General features: G+C 37.1%; 1 protein-coding gene across 1 annotated transcript in view; it reads left to right on the top strand.

The window, feature by feature from the left end:
* The window catches only part of LOC106010046 (uncharacterized), a 164,468-nt gene that overhangs the window by 7,769 nt on the left and 139,388 nt on the right, over nt 1–17,311 (top strand). Inside the window, exon 4 of the mRNA XM_087188715.1 lies at nt 12,365–12,433. Coding sequence (XP_087044841.1) covers nt 12,365–12,433 — 69 coding nt within the window. The remainder of the gene's footprint in view (nt 1–12,364; nt 12,434–17,311) is intronic.

Raw genomic sequence — 17,311 nt, 5'->3', positions numbered from 1 at the left:
TGTTTGAATCCTGAGTTCAGAGCCTATGTCCGAGGCTTCCACTCAAAAGCCTTCTTCTCCAAACCTCTTCCTACGACTGTCTTCTTACATTCTCACCATACAGGGGTTGTTACTCCCTGATTTATACCAGGTAGCTTGTGCCCATTTGTACCAGAGAGTAGTTTCTGCCCTGAGAAGTGTGTAAGGAACCTTCTCTATTGAGACAGGCTCAAACCACACTGCACTCTGCTGGTGGCTTGGCCTCACTTAGCTCTGTCAAAATTGTATCTGTGACCTAGTCCTTGGCAAAAGAAAGAATGAGCCCTAGGTGATTTTCCTGGAGGCGGATGGATGACTGCTACCACATTTTTCCCATCTGAGTTGATCATTGACCCCTTTCCAAGGATAGGAGACAGCAGTCTTAAGAGGCCTGTGTCTGTGGTAGAACCATTTGCTTTTAGCTTAGAAATCTCATTTGAACTTAGCCCTCCCCAAAGTTAATGAAGGGGTCTCCCCTTATTTTTCATGTTCTAAAAGAACGAATGTCATTCCCATAGATTGCATAGCCCCAAATATTTTTTAGCCCCTATAGTTTTCAGCTTTAACAAATATTCTAAATTATTTTCTTCAGCGTAACAGTAATTATGAAAAACCATGTTTAGAGTTTTACATTATGTTGAAACCATCCATGGGAGTGACTTCCTCTTAATATGCTTCATTTGAATTCACAATAACCAAATCAGTCTGGAATGAAGTACTTCTCTACATAGTATGGATGAATTCATAATTCCAGTAGACAGTAAGACATGTGAATTTATAATATTATTAATCTGAATCTAAAATTTGCAGTAGGTGGGATAAAGTACCCCTGTAACTTAAATTGGAGTTGAAATGCTAAGATCAGTTCAATAGATTAGGATATTAGGATTTATTTAACAGATGCAAGAAAGTAGTCACTTTTTTCCCAGAAGTTACATTTCCAAATCATCAGCTCTAAAGCATGCAGCTTTCCCTCTTAGAATATCCACTTTGACCTTACAGTAAAATTGCATTGTTTTGCCACTTACTAGTAACAAACTTGTGGACATATGGGAGGGAAAAGGCTATTTGTTTGTTTGTTTATTTTTTGGTACCAGGACTCGAACTAGGTCCTTGCGTTTGTGCAGCAGGCGGCAAAACCACTGAGCTAAATCCCTGGCCTGAAAAGGCTCTATTTTAAAATATGAAAATACTTTCTTCTTAAAAAGAGATCTTTTTGAAAAAAGTTTATGTCCAAATTGGAGAACTTAGAACAAAGCATAAGAGCAGTGCCACATCTTTTGCTTTTACCCTTAGCTATAGGGAGGACAAGTTGGATTTAGAGCACCTGTTGCTCAAGGCCATGGACAAAGGAACCATGGGGCCACCAGCAAGCTGGAGGCCTGCAGCACCCCATGAGCAGAAGCACAAGTACTGGGGGGCTCTGGTGGGATTTCTAAGCTCAGTGTGTCCGACAACAGCTAGTGGTGGAGAAACAATGAATTCTCGAAGCTCAAGCTCGAAGGAAAGCAACCTCCCAACTGTAAGTGAGCAGGAAATCTTTCAGGTTGGTCCCCAGAACTTAGAAAAACGAACTCAAGACCCTCACTGAAGTCCTAAAGACACCACCCCCTGTATTGAACGCATTGTGTGTTTGATTTTAAATCAGTCTAGTTGCATGAACATTACAAACCATCAGGTGATCTCTTTGTGTTTTAAGTCCTTAAGTGTAGATTACTGACAGCATCTCCTATAATCATGAAGCATATTTGGATTAGCAAAAGTAATATATTTGCTGTTTCATAGTTTCCCAAATTTAATATTTTAAAAATTTGAGTTTAATAACCTCTGCTGTCTAAGCTAAAAATATTTATAGGGTTCTTCTAAATGTTTCAATAACCAATATCATACTTATTATTTTCCCCAGAAAGCAAATTCTTTTAATCTTTATGCAAAATTTTGAATATAAAAATAAAATTTTGTATCTGTAGGTAACATTTTTCCAACTTCTATTTTCATTTAGAAATAATGGCTTTTGACTACTGTATTTATCATTAAATATTTATCCACCTTTGTCCTCTTTTGACCCAAAACCAAAGCCAATGTAATATCTTAGTTTGCTCTGATTGATACTATTTTTAAAAAATTTTCTGTTTATTCTGAGTCAGCTCATCATGTCTTAAAAACAATCCAGAAGAAAAATAGAGAAGGAATAGATGGGAAGAAGGAATTAAAAAATAATGTGTTATGAGCTGTATTGACTATTTTTATGCTTTGTTTAAATGTTTGTTCCTAAAGGTCACGGTGGAGTCTTGGTCTTTGAACTAACCATTAGGAGGTGCTCATAGTCTGGAACAATTCCTTTAAACCTTTAAAGGTACTTGTAGTCTAGTTCTTGTATTTTGTAGACCTTATCTTTAATTTTAGAAATTTTCATTTTACTTGAACTTACCACTTGTAAAATTGTCAAGCTGACAGCTCTGGGAACTGAAATCATCCAATTAGTCCCCCAAACAAATGTTTCTGTGGCATCTATCTCTGCAGAACACCAATAGGCCCTCAGACAAACACGTCAGGTTAAAAGAAAAACATATATTTAAGAAAGAAAGAAAGACTTCTTGACTACTTTGCCTTCAGAGAACTATGGTTGATATTAATTGGTGTGAAGTAGTGGTCTTCAGGAAGTTTTCCCAAGGGCTGTATCTAATTTTATGAAATAGAAGGGTACATTTGTATCCTGAATATACCCCCAGGATAGAATCCACTGTCATAAAGCAGTTTCAGTTCTCTATCACAGACACATTCAGACTGTTAACTATTCGTTTCTGCCATTATTGCTCTTTGTTTGCGAAAACAGACCCAAACCAGAAATTTGACTTATGTTTGGCACAAGTATGAACAAAGAGGACAGTATGCACTATTCTTGCTGGGTTTCCATTGACTCTGAAGGCATTGTTTTGGGGAAAGTAAAGGATTTTAGCCTGGTAATTTGAAAGAGAAGTTATTGCTTAACAGTAAGTTTCTGTTCAAATGCTACAGTGCTAAAATAATGTGCGTGAATTACTTAACTGATTTAACAATGGCTTCCATAATCTTGTGCTAGTTATCAGGTACAGGGTGACAATCAAAGACTGATATTAACTATTAATTTTTAAATGTTTGGATATGGAAGGAAACAGATGCATAATATTTCAAAAGTGTACAACTGAAAACATTTATTTTTTTTGGAATTAACCCCTAGCAAATAGGAATACTTATCTTACTTTCATATCTGCCACTTAGCTGTAGTAAACCTTAAATCTAGGTGCTTGCATAGATTTAGGAGAGGCATTATGCTTGCACTGGGTAATGTAGATGGCGACACCTACTGGCAGCCCTAGATTTTGCACCCTAGATCCATAAGACACTGAAGCCCCTTGCTGCTTTCCAAAATAAAGATAATTTCAAATCTGTTGTATCTTAGCATTATATATTACTGGAATATCATATATTTGAGTATGAATATCAGTTTAGAGAAGCTAAAGTATGCTACGCTAAAAAACTCTTGAAAGCTCAGTGGCATAAATTACAAAGTTTTCATTCTTACACATACTATACATATTAATTGAAGATTATTGGAGACGAAAGATGACAAGTGAAAATTGGGACTCAGTTTCCCATCATAGGTAATTGTTAGCATAGTGTCCCAGAGATATTCACTGAGTAATTCTCCCCTTTCCCAATAATTATATCCTTTTTTCTGTCCGTTGATCTGAGTCTTTCTGTATTTGCATTACTTATGTGCTCTTTTATTGTAGTTTTATAGTAGATTTATAATGTGAGGAGACTGATCTCTTCTTATTATTATTCTTTAAAAAAATAAAATCTCTATTTTCCTTGCCTGATTAGTCTTCCCGGAAACATTTATTATTATTTGTTGAATTTCTGCATATGACTTTTGATTTTCATTTGAATAGCATTAAACTAAAAATTAATTTGGTGATAATTGATACTTAGAAAATATTATTTTCCATCCAAGATATACAAACATCTCTCAAATATACTTAGAATTTCATTCATAATATTAAATATGCTTATACAGAAATAGATCCTTGGAACTTTATATTTTTGTTGCAATGAGGGTCATTCAAATGATTTTATTTCCACATTTGCTGTTACTTGCCTATGAACATGTTGTTGCTTTTGTGTTTTTCTCTTGTAATAAATAAAATAATTGTATAAATTTTCCATAGAATGACATTTTGCATTTTCTTTAAATATAATCACTGTTCTTAATGTCATACAATTATATTTTTAGCTCCATGTCATGTCTTAAAACATTGGCCAAAATCTTTTAATAAGGGTATCAGAAATCATTATTGCTTTTTTCAGATTTTATGGAAATCTCCCTTGGGTTTTATCATAGCAATGTGTGACAGTGACTATGTTGAATAATATTTATGGTATACTCTGTGCTTATTGATATATTTAATAATTATGACTATTGAAGATTTATTCCATGTCTTTTTCAAAAATTATAATGATCATCTTTTTCTTAATTGACCTAATAAGTATTATAATAATATCTTATATAATAATAATTCTTTTTACATTCCTAAAATAATTCCCACTGGATGCTTATTTACATAGTACTAAGTTTCAATTTCTAAGTTCTTTTCATTTTATGCTTTAAAAAATTCTTACTTATTTGGAGGTGTGTTCATAACTTTCCTTTAATCATCATCCATAACAAGATTTGATATTTTATATCTAAAATCATTCTTATATTATCACTTATAATTCTATTTCATATTTGCCAATATTACTAACAGACATTTTCTTTTATTCTGTTTTAAAAATATTCAGTTATAGTTCTTGTTTTAAATTTTCTAGTAAAAAATTTTGTTATCTAATTCTTTTTATTTTAAATGATTTTTTCTAAAATTTAATTTGTTTACATTTTAAAATACATACAAAAGTATTTAGCTTATGTTTTCTCAGTGTGTATTTACTATATTTTAAATTTTTTAATAAACATAATGATTGTACACATTTATGGGGTAAATATGATGTTTTGATATAAGTATACCTTGTGTAATGATCAAATCAGGGTAATTATCCTTTGTACATTTATCATTTCTTTGGGCTTGGTGGATTCAAAATCCCCTCCTTGAGCTCTTTTGAAATATACAATACATTCTTGTTAATGACAGACACCCTACGGTGAAAAAATTTATATTTATTCATTTATTTTTTGGCACCACTATTGCTTTGAGATTCTTGTACATTCCTTTTATCTCATCATTGGCCTGATAGTTATTTTAAAAGAAGTGCTTTTATTTTCAAGTGTTTAAATCTTGTCTCTAGTAACAGAAAAATTTAAATTTTACATTCCATTATTGATAGATATCAAGATGTATGATTTCCATTTGTTTGAATTACTGACCTTACTTTGGGTCTGGTATGAATTTTCATACATACTTCTTGGATATTTTTCATGAAAGAAGTTACTGGTGATGTCAAGAACTCTGGAAGTTTGAAATTTTACATTAATTGATAAGTTAGCTTCCATGATTTAATGGAAGACATATAACTGGTGGCTCGAGACAAAGGATTTTATTGTTCACATTAGTAGTAATTAGCTACAGTGTCGGTCTTTTTGTATTCATTTTCTACACCCCAGTTCTCATAGACTGAGTGAAGAGGACCAGGTGACATTTGCACACAGAATGGAGGTGTTACAGGAGAGGAAACCTGATCTTAGTGAGCCTATTTTATAAAGAGCAGCAAAACATGCCTGCCTTTTGTTCTGGAGGGAGATATTTCTTTGTTAAGCTAAACAGCAAGTATCTCTGAACTTTGCTCTGGAAGGAGACATTATCAGCTTCCAAAGCTATAAGTAAATTAACTCTTTGCTCCAGAGTGAGACATTATCTTTCTTCTCCAAGAAATTTTTCTATACAAAACATCTGGAACAAAGACATATGGTGCTTCTGCTTGTAAGATGCACCAAAGCCAAGATACCCACACATAATCAGTGTAGTATGATAAACTCCTGAAAATGGTTTTTGTCAGCTTCACATAGACATGGATATAAAGATGGAGATACTTGTTATGTGTCTATGTATGTATCTAGACACAGAGTGTTAGGTTTAACAGTATAGATGACAGGTGGGTGGGCGAGTGGATAAAGAAATGCTAGATAAGGGCTATATGTTTTAATTGTCATCTGTTATGTTTTTAGTGATTGTGTTTTGTGTGTTTTAGACCACTCGGATTTAAATACTCAGTATTATTATTTCTTTTATGATTTGTGATACTCAGTATACATGAGCTCTTTTTAATCCCATCCATGTAAGTTGTCACATCTGCTGTTATTATTATTATTATTATTATTATTACTATCACTTAAAAGCAACAAATCACAGTATTATTTTATTCAGTTAGGTGTATTTTACCTTTTTAATGGGGAAGTTTAATCTCTACTCTTTAACTGTGTTGATTTGACCACATACTTTTGTTATCTGTTTTTGTTTGCTCACCATTTGACTTCTCTTCTGCAGGCCATTTTGCTTACTTTTGTCTTTTCATTGCTTTGTAATCAGACATCCTGTGTTTAATATTGTTAGCAGTTCTTTCTTGATTATTAAGATATATTTATAGCTATTTATTTATGAATATAAATAGTAACAAAGAGCTTGTTCATTAATTGCATTTCCTATGCCCACTTCTTCCTCTTTCCCAGGCTTTTATGATTAATCTGGTTATGTAAACTTTGGGATTAGAGTATATCTCCATATATTCCTCCTTTCAACAAACTAAAACTTTTGCAATGTTGCATTTTTATTGCAATGTTGCATTAGTGATGCCAGTTATTTTGAGTTTTCAGCATTAATTTTATTTTCCACAGTCATATTTTGCAGCAGCTGTTGGAACCCTGCTATCACACATGGAAGTTCAAGAGAAATAGTCCTAGTTTTCCCATTTCTCTGTGCTTTGAAGCTAAAATGGAAGTGAACCGACTGCCCATCCATACACAGTGGGGTGAATGATGGAGAAAGGAGGGAAGCTCACCCTGTCGCGCAGATGTGGGGAATTATAACTCGCTTTCAAGAGCCCTATGGGATGATTTTCTCTTTCCCCCTAGCCAAAGCTTTTTTTGGGAAAGGGACCTGTTTCTATTCTATTTTCTTCTTTTCTCTCCCCTTCTTCCTTACATCTGGAGTACCATCTCACCCAGTACAAACCTCGAACTGTGCAGTCTGGTCAGCATACTTTGAATCCTAATACATGTGGGCTTGTCTTAGTTTGCACAAACGACAAGAAGAAAATGCTATCATAGGCTGAGTGGCTCGACACAACAGTGGTGCTTTTCCTATAATTCTGGGAATTACAAGCCTGAGATTGGGTGCCTTCTTGGTCAGGTTTAGTAGAGGGCTCTGCCCTGTAGATGCCACTTTTTGCTGTGTGCTTTCACGGCATTTCCGTGCTATATGGAGGTGGAAGACTCCCCCTCCCCCCACTTTTAAGGTCACCCATCCTATCAGATTAAGAATCTACACTCATGATCTTATTTAAACTTAATTACATCTTTAAAAGACCTAGCTCCAGTTACAGTAGGGGTAAGGGTGTCAATATGTGACTTTTAGAAGAATACTCAGCTATAACCCTTGAGTTCATTTGTACTATAACCTAGGCCTAAATAAAGCACTTTTCACGGCTGGATCTGATGGTGCATGCATATAATCCCAGCTGCTCTGGAGGCTGAGGCAAGAGGATTGTGAAATTTAAGCCCTACCTGGGCAAATTGGACTGTCTCAAAAAAAGGGATGCAGCCCAATGAGACACTGTCAGTTCAATTCCCAGTACCACCTGCTTCCCCCACACAGGAAACATTCCCTGATTGCCTTAATCCGTCAAGACTAAATCAAGACTCATTGCTCCCAGGGAGCCTTGATTGAATCCGTAGGTCAAGCTGCAAACGCTGAGGCCATCTATTCCCTGTGCCTGTGGATGGCTCTCCTTGCTCTGTTAGTGATTAACCAGCCCTTGTGGACCATAAGTTCTTCCAAGGACTGATCCACACTTACCCTGGGGCTCTTAACACTTGTGGCAGTGTCTAGAGCACAGTAAGCCATGTGGGCGATGTTGGATAATCTTGAAGGTCAGAAACTAGGTCATCTGTGTCAAATGAGGCACCTAGACATTTTAGGAGCGGAGGGAGGAAGAATGGTCGGTGAGGATGGAAGAGGTGGCATCTGTTTGGTGGGGAGAACTGAGCCCTGGACCACTGAGCTCTTCATCATACTGTTTGACCATCAGGGCTTTTCTGGCTTTAGGCAAAGGAATCCACAACTCTGTACCAGTTAATGTCAGCCCAACCTGCTTTCCGAAATAAACATCATGCAAATTAGTAAAAATTTACTACAAAGGATGCTAGTCTGTTGTTTGACATGTGGGACGTTCTGCTGCATGGCTAAAATGCCCAGAGGATATACTCTCCATAAAACAGTAGAAGTCAGTATAGCAACACTGTCAGCGATCTTTAGGGAATAATATTCATCTCCCCATGCAGTCTTTTCTTTTTCATAAAATCTCTTTGCAGTAAAGAAGGCCTCATGGTGATCAGCGTGCCTTTTATAGATTAAATGGGGAGCCATGACCCTTGAATTTAGCTAGAAAATAGTAATAAATTTAAAACTCTAGTATGATCAAGGAGATTTGTTGTGCCTTTTAAGAATATAAGGATGGAAAAATTATCTGCAACCTAATCGTCTGCACCATAATTTCGCCCTCTATACACACACATCAGCATAAAAGGAAAAGTTGGGGTGTCATATCTTCTAGCCGGGCCCCTCATTCTTTCATACAAAACCCACATGCCATGCTTTTTTTCTGATTTAAAAATTCTAAACCTTTGACCAACCAGCTTTTCAGAAGATGCTAAATTTGGGGGGTGAAATGAACCATCTTGCATTCACTTACAGAACCGCTCTTTTGATTGGTTCACAAAGATTCATTTCTGAAGGCTGATCTGCTGGCTAATGTCCCAATTAGATGCCCATGGGAATGTCACGTGAGCACCTCTACCACCCCCATCCCTGGAAACCTCTCCTGCTCTGTGCTCCTGGCTCCCGTGGTGACCTCCTGTGTATCCCTCCCCAAACCCTTGGGGTAAGACCCAGCCTCATAGCCACCACTCGGTCATCAGAATCCCTGTCCCCTTTCCAGTTTTGTGTGGCTGGAGTTTCAAGTATAGGCATCCTCCCACATTGATTCTCACTTCCTAATCCATTCCGTCCCCACTCCTGGGCATTGTGGGGCTAAAAATAGCCAAACTCCTTCCAGGCAGCAGAGTATTGCAAAAGGTTTATCATAGGCCAGGACTACTGTGGTTTTGCTTTCCTTGACAACCTGAAGATTTTGTGTTTTTTTTACAAACAAATATCGCAATCTGTTTAAAGTATACTTTTGTACTTTTATACTTCTGCTTACTGCCAAAATATCTCATCTCAATTTGTTTACTTACTTTTGCAGTCCTGGGGGTTGAACCTAGAACCCAGGAATTGATGCTTACTATACAACTGCTGTATCACTGAACTACAATCCTAGCACTTTGATTTTTTAAAACCAGTGACCTAATGATTATAATTGCCTAACTTTTTAAGGAATGGGGAGATGCATTTGTCTACATTGTACAAAAATTTTAAAAAGTCAACTTCTAAGTCAACCTCTTAGTGTGTGATTCAATATATATATGTGATATATAGTGTGAGTGATTTGATATATAGATACATATGTATGTATATATGTATTCAACACCAGTAAATAGTTTTTCTAAAACTGGTGACTGTATTCAATGTATTGGTTGGTACTTTTAAATTTAAGTAAATTTTTTAGTTTTAGTATTTTTCCCCTTGGAGGTAAAATACTAAATAAATACAAAAGCTACTCTCCTTTCAGACAGCAATTTAAGCTAGACAATGAAATGGTTTTTGATGACATGACAGTTATAACTGTGTATTTAGTTTTGTAAATAAAAAGCACAAATTTCTCTAAAAGTTCTTGTTACAGCATTAGTTATATGTTGCTATATTCTTAAAACATATTACAGAAATAATTTCAATAGTTCCCTAAATAGGGAATTAACAGAGAGATTCAGGTGCAGGTAGGTAATCTTTTCTGTATTGCTACAGTAATGATAAAATCTGGAGTATTTAGAAATATTTCAAACTATGAATGGATGCCCAGGAAAAATTTCCTTCTTTGAGAACTGAGTTAATTATAGTACTTCTGCTTTTATCAAAGCCCTATTATTTGGCAGTAAAAATCATTGCAGGTTAAAAATGGACTCACATTAGCCTCACTATAGGTGTAGTATTCTACATACTTTAAAAAGGTTGATTCCTTTCCAGACTCACTGAATACAAATTCTTTAAAAAATATACACCCTCAAAATGGTTATTCTGTGACATAAAATCTGAGTTGTTTATATTTTAGATAACAATATTTTCATTTTCAGAATTTTAAAGCAACCTTATAAAAATTAGCATGGCCACAGTAGAAGCACATTTTATAAGTTGCATTTATAAGGCAGCGTTAGCTAATTTACTTATATCTAATTTTTCATGCAGCTCTCTGGAAGGCCAGAGCATGTCTACCATGGAGCCCTTCAATTTTAACAGAGATCCTTTCTCTATAACTAATTCAACGCATGGCTATATGGGTAATTTTGAACAAGTGGATCTTTCTCCAGCCTGAAAGGCTGCCAGGACAGAGAGTGAGCAAGAAAAAGAGGATTTCAAAAAGAGTCACAGAAAACGACAAAAAAATCATGAAGCACCACTGTATTGCCACAGTTCCCTTACAGAGGTGCATTGAAAGGTGATGATACAGAACAAAGAGAACACATCGGCACAATAGAATAGAATACCTGGGACAGCGGTTGGAAATGATTTTGTCATCAAATAGAGCACCCAAAAGTGTAAAAAGTTTGACTATATCTTCTGGAAAGAATTTCAAAAGAATTATTATTTCTTTCCCGCACCTTTATGTTACAGAATTTCACATAGCAGTGAAATATGAAATACAGATTAGAAATGTAAAATAGGAACTGCCATTGCAACCTTCATATATCATACTTAATGCAAGAACCTTTTAGACAAATATTACATTATACAAGTGTATAAATTATCATTAGGCCTTCTAAATTTAGATACAACTATTTAATTGAATCCAAGGTGTTGGAATAAATTATTAAAGAGTGTTCAATCTTCCACCCCTGTGAAATCCTGACAAACAGAATACATTCTGGGTCATATCAGCAGCAATACTGCAAAAGACAAAGGAGAGCTTTGATTTTACAAATGGAAATGGAAATACTTTCATAGTATTTAAAAAAGGAAATTGTCCAAGGAAAAAATCTTAAATCTCCCCAAATTAAGACAGTATCATTGATTATTTAACATATTTCTTGAATTTTAGTAAAAAAGGAAAAAGAAGAAAGAAGTAATAACTGGAAACATGATAAGGACAGGTTCTTGGAAATAATAAGGCAGAACCTACTCTAACAAAATCTAATGGGCCACAGGGTTGCCAGACTTATTTCTGAATCTAGACCTTTGGTCGAATGTTGCTTAAATATTTCTTTTCAAATGTAAAATTGGTACCAGGTCCTAGAGGCTGGCTGATTCCACAGATGGAGACCAACTGGGGATGTATTCCCAAGAGAGGGAATTCTGTCTTGAGAGTTCTACCTTTTCAATGCAAATCTTTTTATGTAAATGAAGCTGAATATAATGAGAGTTTTGATGTGTGAGGAATAATATTTAATGCAAGAGTCAAGATCAGGACAGGGATGCTTTGGAATTCATTTTAAAGCATTCTACATGTAGAATAAATGGTTTTCTATACATTAAGTTAATAAGAGCAATTGAAAGATCCCAAAGATTTAAAAGGTGAGTTTTATTAGAATTATTTTAGTGGTAAAAAGATTTTCATGTGAAATGATTAGAATCAGGGAATACACTTAGAAACCTATTGCAATGTTTCCAAGATTCTTGAAATTGATGTTATCTTGAAATTTTAATTAATGTGTTTTTTTTGTGTGCATCCTTGTGTTTTGTCTTCCTCGATTCATTCTGAGGTCTTGAAGAAAATAAGGACAATTAAGGAAAAAATGCAAAGAACCAACTGACGCTGTTTTTGAGATACAAAACAAATTTCAAAACTTGTTAGAGGGCCATAGTCCTGCGAGCTATGGTTTTCAAGATAAGGATTGATAATGTTAGTGGAAATCAGTGATTTGTATAAAGAGCATGGGTTCTTTTTAGAATGGCAGATTTAGAAGTGCATACTTAACAGGGATGTTTTTCCTTTACTCAGGAAGCACAGAGGACAACAAAACAGAGCAGCTCCTTTGTTATGGGGAGGAGAAAATGAGACAGAGAACAGCAAAGTAAGTTATGTATCAGAAAGAACTGGGTCTACCTCTTGCCCACTCTGAGCATCCATTCCTGATAATTACGGGCGGTGGAGACTCCACAGAGCTTGAGGGATTCCTGGGAGGATATCCATTTGCTTCTCTTCCAGAATATAATGGGGAGGCTTCAAGCCTTTAGAAAGGTTCTGTTTTGAGCAGGGAACCTCAACTGTCCAAAAGAAGAGGTTAGAGAAGCTCATCCAGAGAATCTCAAACCCTGAGGGAAAGGGCGCAAAGGAAGGGCACAAAGAAAGGGGAACCCAATCTCTGAGTCGCACAGAAGAGGAAACAGGATGATGACAGGCTGAGGAGTGGGCAGAAGAGGACAGTTCAGCCCAGGGTGTGCTGGGCCAGGAGCCAAAGGCCCAAAGCCGTGAGCTCTCACACATCTCCTCAGAAGCCAAGGCAGGGGATGCTGATGGCTTCACATCCAGGGTTTGCAAAGGCATCTCGATCACACGGAGGGAGGCCTTGATGTACGTCGCACAGCTTTTTGGGCCCAGGGTTTCTGATTCAGTGGGTCTTGGTGGGGCCTGGGAATGTGCATTTCTAACAAATTTTCTTATGATTCTGATGTGGCTGCTCAAAGGCCTCACTTTGAAAGGAACTTACTAGGGCTTAGTTGGTCGAAAACGTGGGTGTACAACACCACAAACACGCTCGGGTCTTGGAAGCCCCTGGAGAGAAGGGAGGGAGGAAAAGGAGACAGACCTCAGACAGTCTCAGAAGTTCCTCGGAAGAGACTGTGTTTACACCCAAAAGGACCGAGTGATCACTAGTTTGAAGGAGGTAATTGCCACATGAAATTTATAGTTCCCAGCAGAAAGTGGGGCTCTAGGGCTAAATTCAGTCCAGTTGTAGAGAAATAAATAAATTTACCACTTGAACATCTACCTTTCCTTACTGTGAGAATGAATACCCAGTTTTAGTATTTAGTACAAATATTTCACTGAAAGTGAAAAACAAGTGTAGACCTCTTGGCAAAGAAACACAGAAAGGATTTTTTTATTCTTTGTTACAATAAAGCTTTGTCATCCAACATTAGGCTTTTCCAGCTACCTGGAAATAAGAGGTTTCTGCAGCCCCAGGAGCACTGTTCTGTGACTCATTCTTGGGGCCTCCTCAGAGAACAGAGGTGATGGCAGCCGCATCTGAGTGGACAGCCCTTCTGAGCGTGAGGAGAAGGCAGGGTCTGTGTCCTCGAAACGCGGGTCCCTCGTCCCCACTTCTCCATCTGGGACCTGCATGAGCAGACTTAGTGCCCTGTTCAGGCCTGGCCAGGAGGCTCACATATCCACGGCAGATACATTAAGTGGGGTCCAGGGGAAAAGGCAAGAATCCATCAAATGGTGCTTCTCCTTCTGTAGCTTGTTGGGTTTGTGTCTTCAATCTTGCACTGACTACCTTTTGCATTTTTCCTCTACTGAAATCTACATCAGGAATTTAAAACTCTCACCAAACCGAGTTCACATTTATGAGATTTAGCTAAACTAAATCTATTGTGTGTTATCTAATGTCCCCATGACCTTCAGCCTCTCTTTCTTGTTCCCTTTCTGTCTTTTTTACTGGCAGTTGATCCCAGAGCCTTTTCACTGAGCTACATCCCTAGCCCTTTTTAAAAAATTTTAATTTTGCGACAAAGTCTCATTAAATTGCTAAGTTGCCCAAGCTGGGTTGAAATTTACAATTGTCCTGCTTCAGCCTCCCAAAGTGCTGGTATTACAAGCTTGTACCATCGAACTTAGCTCCTTAACCCTCTTGAAGTCAGTTATTCCTTTGATACTTGTGCCTCCCTCTTAAAAGGACCAAGAGCTTTCTCATAATTCTGAGGATATTGCAAGGGTCTATGAGCTCAAACGTCTCATGTCTACACTTCTTTCTCCGAACTCCACAGCCTCACACCCCAGTAGTTGTTTTATGTGTACACCTAACCTTCTTTACTCTTCACACTTCACCCCAAGCGTAGACGGAGCAACTTGTGGATGCTTTAAAAACACCACGATCCATTCAATTTATTCACTTTTTTCTTTCAGAGGACCTACGTTGTACAGGTGATGTTTTAGACCTTAAATATAAAACTGAATAATAATAGCTTAGTTTACAGTTGTGATTTCTACAATGTATGGAGACTTTGCAAAATACAGGAAGTTAACAGATAAGGGTTATAGCAAAGAAGAGTAAGCATCTTACTCCGGACTACAGTCTCAGATGTCCTGACTTCTAAGCCACGTAGACTTCCGTCATGGGGTTCAGCCTTGTGCCTTTCAGTTACCTCCTGCCCTCACACTTTCGGTAGAGGCCTTGCTTTGATATATCTTTCCGCCAGGTACAGAGACCTCTAGAAATTTTCTTCATTGAGTTATCAAAAAAAACATGGAAATGGTTTTTAAAAGAGCAGAAGAATTTAGCTTATTTTGTCTCATTGTAGTAACTAGGATCTTATATTTCCTAACCTGAAGAGCCCATTTTGGTATTTTCTCAAAAGAGCCAAGTGCCTTAGATGTGATTCATCATAGGTTAACAGAGGCCTGTGTAGACCATCTTTCAATTCAGAAAGTGCAACTTGCCATTGTAATCAATATAGAGGATCAGCAAAACATTCTGTGTGATGGCTGAGTGATCAATCCCTTTGGATTAGATCACAAAACAAGGGCAGACAGTTGAGCTGCAGTGAGGTGAAGACAGAGTGGTGTCCTACTGGGAAAAATGAAGTACCTTTGCTGCATTTTTTTCCTAGAAGCACATAGGAAAAAATTTTTTAATCAATAGCTATATAACAAATTTCAGTGGTACCTTGATTTGCAGAGGGAGAGAGACATAGAGGAGGGAGAGAGAGAGAGAGAGAGAACATCTGGAGAAGCAGCAATTGGAGTTACTTTTTGATTATGTTTACAATAATTCACTGTCTTTCTCCAAGGTCATTTATTTTCAGCTCTGGTCAAATAGAGTAGTTAAATGTGAACATGATAGGAATCCTATGTCTGCATATTTTAGTCTTTTGTGTAATTTTGCCATCCCCCAGTTTACTTTAGTATTTAGAAGGGGAGGCAGTTCCTAATGTCCAGTGGGTCAAAGGACCAAAAAGTCCAGTCTGACATTGTCAGAGTCTGTCTTTGCCCACTGAGCCTCCAAAATGAGGAAGTTACTTCATCTTATAAAATGTCCAGTCTACCATCATTGCCAGCAGGCCCCTTTGAAATATCTCTAAGGATGTTTAGAGGTTATTACTTCAGCGAAGACCTAGGTATTCTTCAAAGGAACCTGGCACACACTTCATTACAGGGGTTTGGATGTGGGCTTTGGGTAAAAGACCTTGGTTCTCACTTGTGCCTAAAAATTTTATAAAATGACCTAGAGTGTGTTAAATTATGAAAATCAGGTTCTTAGTAAGCAGCACTTTGATTTCAGTCCAGTGAACACCATGGTGTCCTAGCCAGCACTGTGGCCCAAGTCATGTGCTGCTTCAACCTGCTGCCCTCTTGGGAATCGTGCCCACCTTGTCTCTGAGCTTCAAGTTGAAGTGCAGTCACATGGGCTCTGTCACTGTCTGGGATCCCATTCTTCCCACTGAATTTTGGAATGCTATTTCAGTGGACTTACTTCCTGTCACCATCCTTGGTCTCATCAGGCTATATCTTGTTGCTTTGGCCAAAAGATTTCATCTGGGCCTTTTCAGATGGCATATAAGGAGACAGGGAGTAGGCCACATTTGATACATCATCTGTCTTTCTTTGTATATCTTTGTTGACGCTTTCTGGCACCTCATTTTACTTGACCTTGGCCACTATGGAGTGCAGGATTCATCTACTACCCCAGTAATCTGGTAAATCATGTTCATAAGCCCCAGCATCAAACATCCTGAATTGGGAATACCTGAGGAAGGGCAAATAAATGTAGCTTACTATAATATTTTCTTTTTACCTCTTTGTTCTAGGACACCATTAAAATCCATTTTTAGCATCCTAGATTCCCGGGTTTCAACCAATATAAATGAGCAAAACCTTTCAATTCTTTCTGTACATAAGATATATCTTCCCAGGTTAGACTCTACCCATCTTTTTATGACCTAACTCTAGTACTAAGTCAGAAGCAATGCCAGGTGATAGGCACATCTTGTAGGGAATTAGTAACTCCAAGAGAGATAAAGACATGAAATGCAGCCCTTCTGGCTTCTTCTGACAAAAGGAGAAGAAAGGCTCTTTCTACTTGCAAGGTCCCGTGGACTTTGAAGGTGCAAGTTGATTAGAGTTCTTCCAAAAGTCTCCAATCTTTTCCAGTGTCTTAACTTTCACATAGGAGACTAAGCAAAGTTGGAAATCCAATGCGTTCTACACTTTTGGAATAGTCATCATCAGATTTGAGTCTAGTTTTCAAATACATTGGCCCTGTACTTGCCTATAAGAACAAGATAAATTTAGGAAGTTTGTTTATTGCCAGATCACTCCCTGAACTTAAAATTTCAAACCCCCAAATCTTCAGTTTCACTGTGTAGAAAGAAAGAGTACAGTGAGAAGTTACTAGACTCCCTCACACTCCTTGTGGTCATCATTACAATGAATGCAATGTCTTATTATAACAGCCTCTATATTTCTCAAAACCTTATCTTTAATAGGTGCTTTATTCAGACAACTATATTGGTACTTTAATGACTTAAGATTTTTGCTTTTCTAATACCATGGACCATCAATAATGCGGTCTCTTCAGGCAATGATGTTATTTTTTTTTTCTCCCTAAATTAACGAGGCAGAAACATGATCTGAAGTCCCCCTTATTTTCAGTTTGTTTCTTAAGATTTCTTTCAGTGCTAGCTAGTTTCTCAGAGGCACCTACCTAGAAAAGAGCAACTATTAGTTA

The sequence above is a fragment of the Heterocephalus glaber genome, unplaced genomic scaffold (assembly GCF_053883595.1).
Source record: "Heterocephalus glaber isolate CG9 unplaced genomic scaffold, H.glaber_assembly_v1.0 deba00000331, whole genome shotgun sequence".
NCBI classification, from domain to species: domain Eukaryota; kingdom Metazoa; phylum Chordata; class Mammalia; order Rodentia; family Bathyergidae; genus Heterocephalus; species Heterocephalus glaber.
This window is presented reverse-complemented; position numbering and strand designations above follow the sequence as displayed.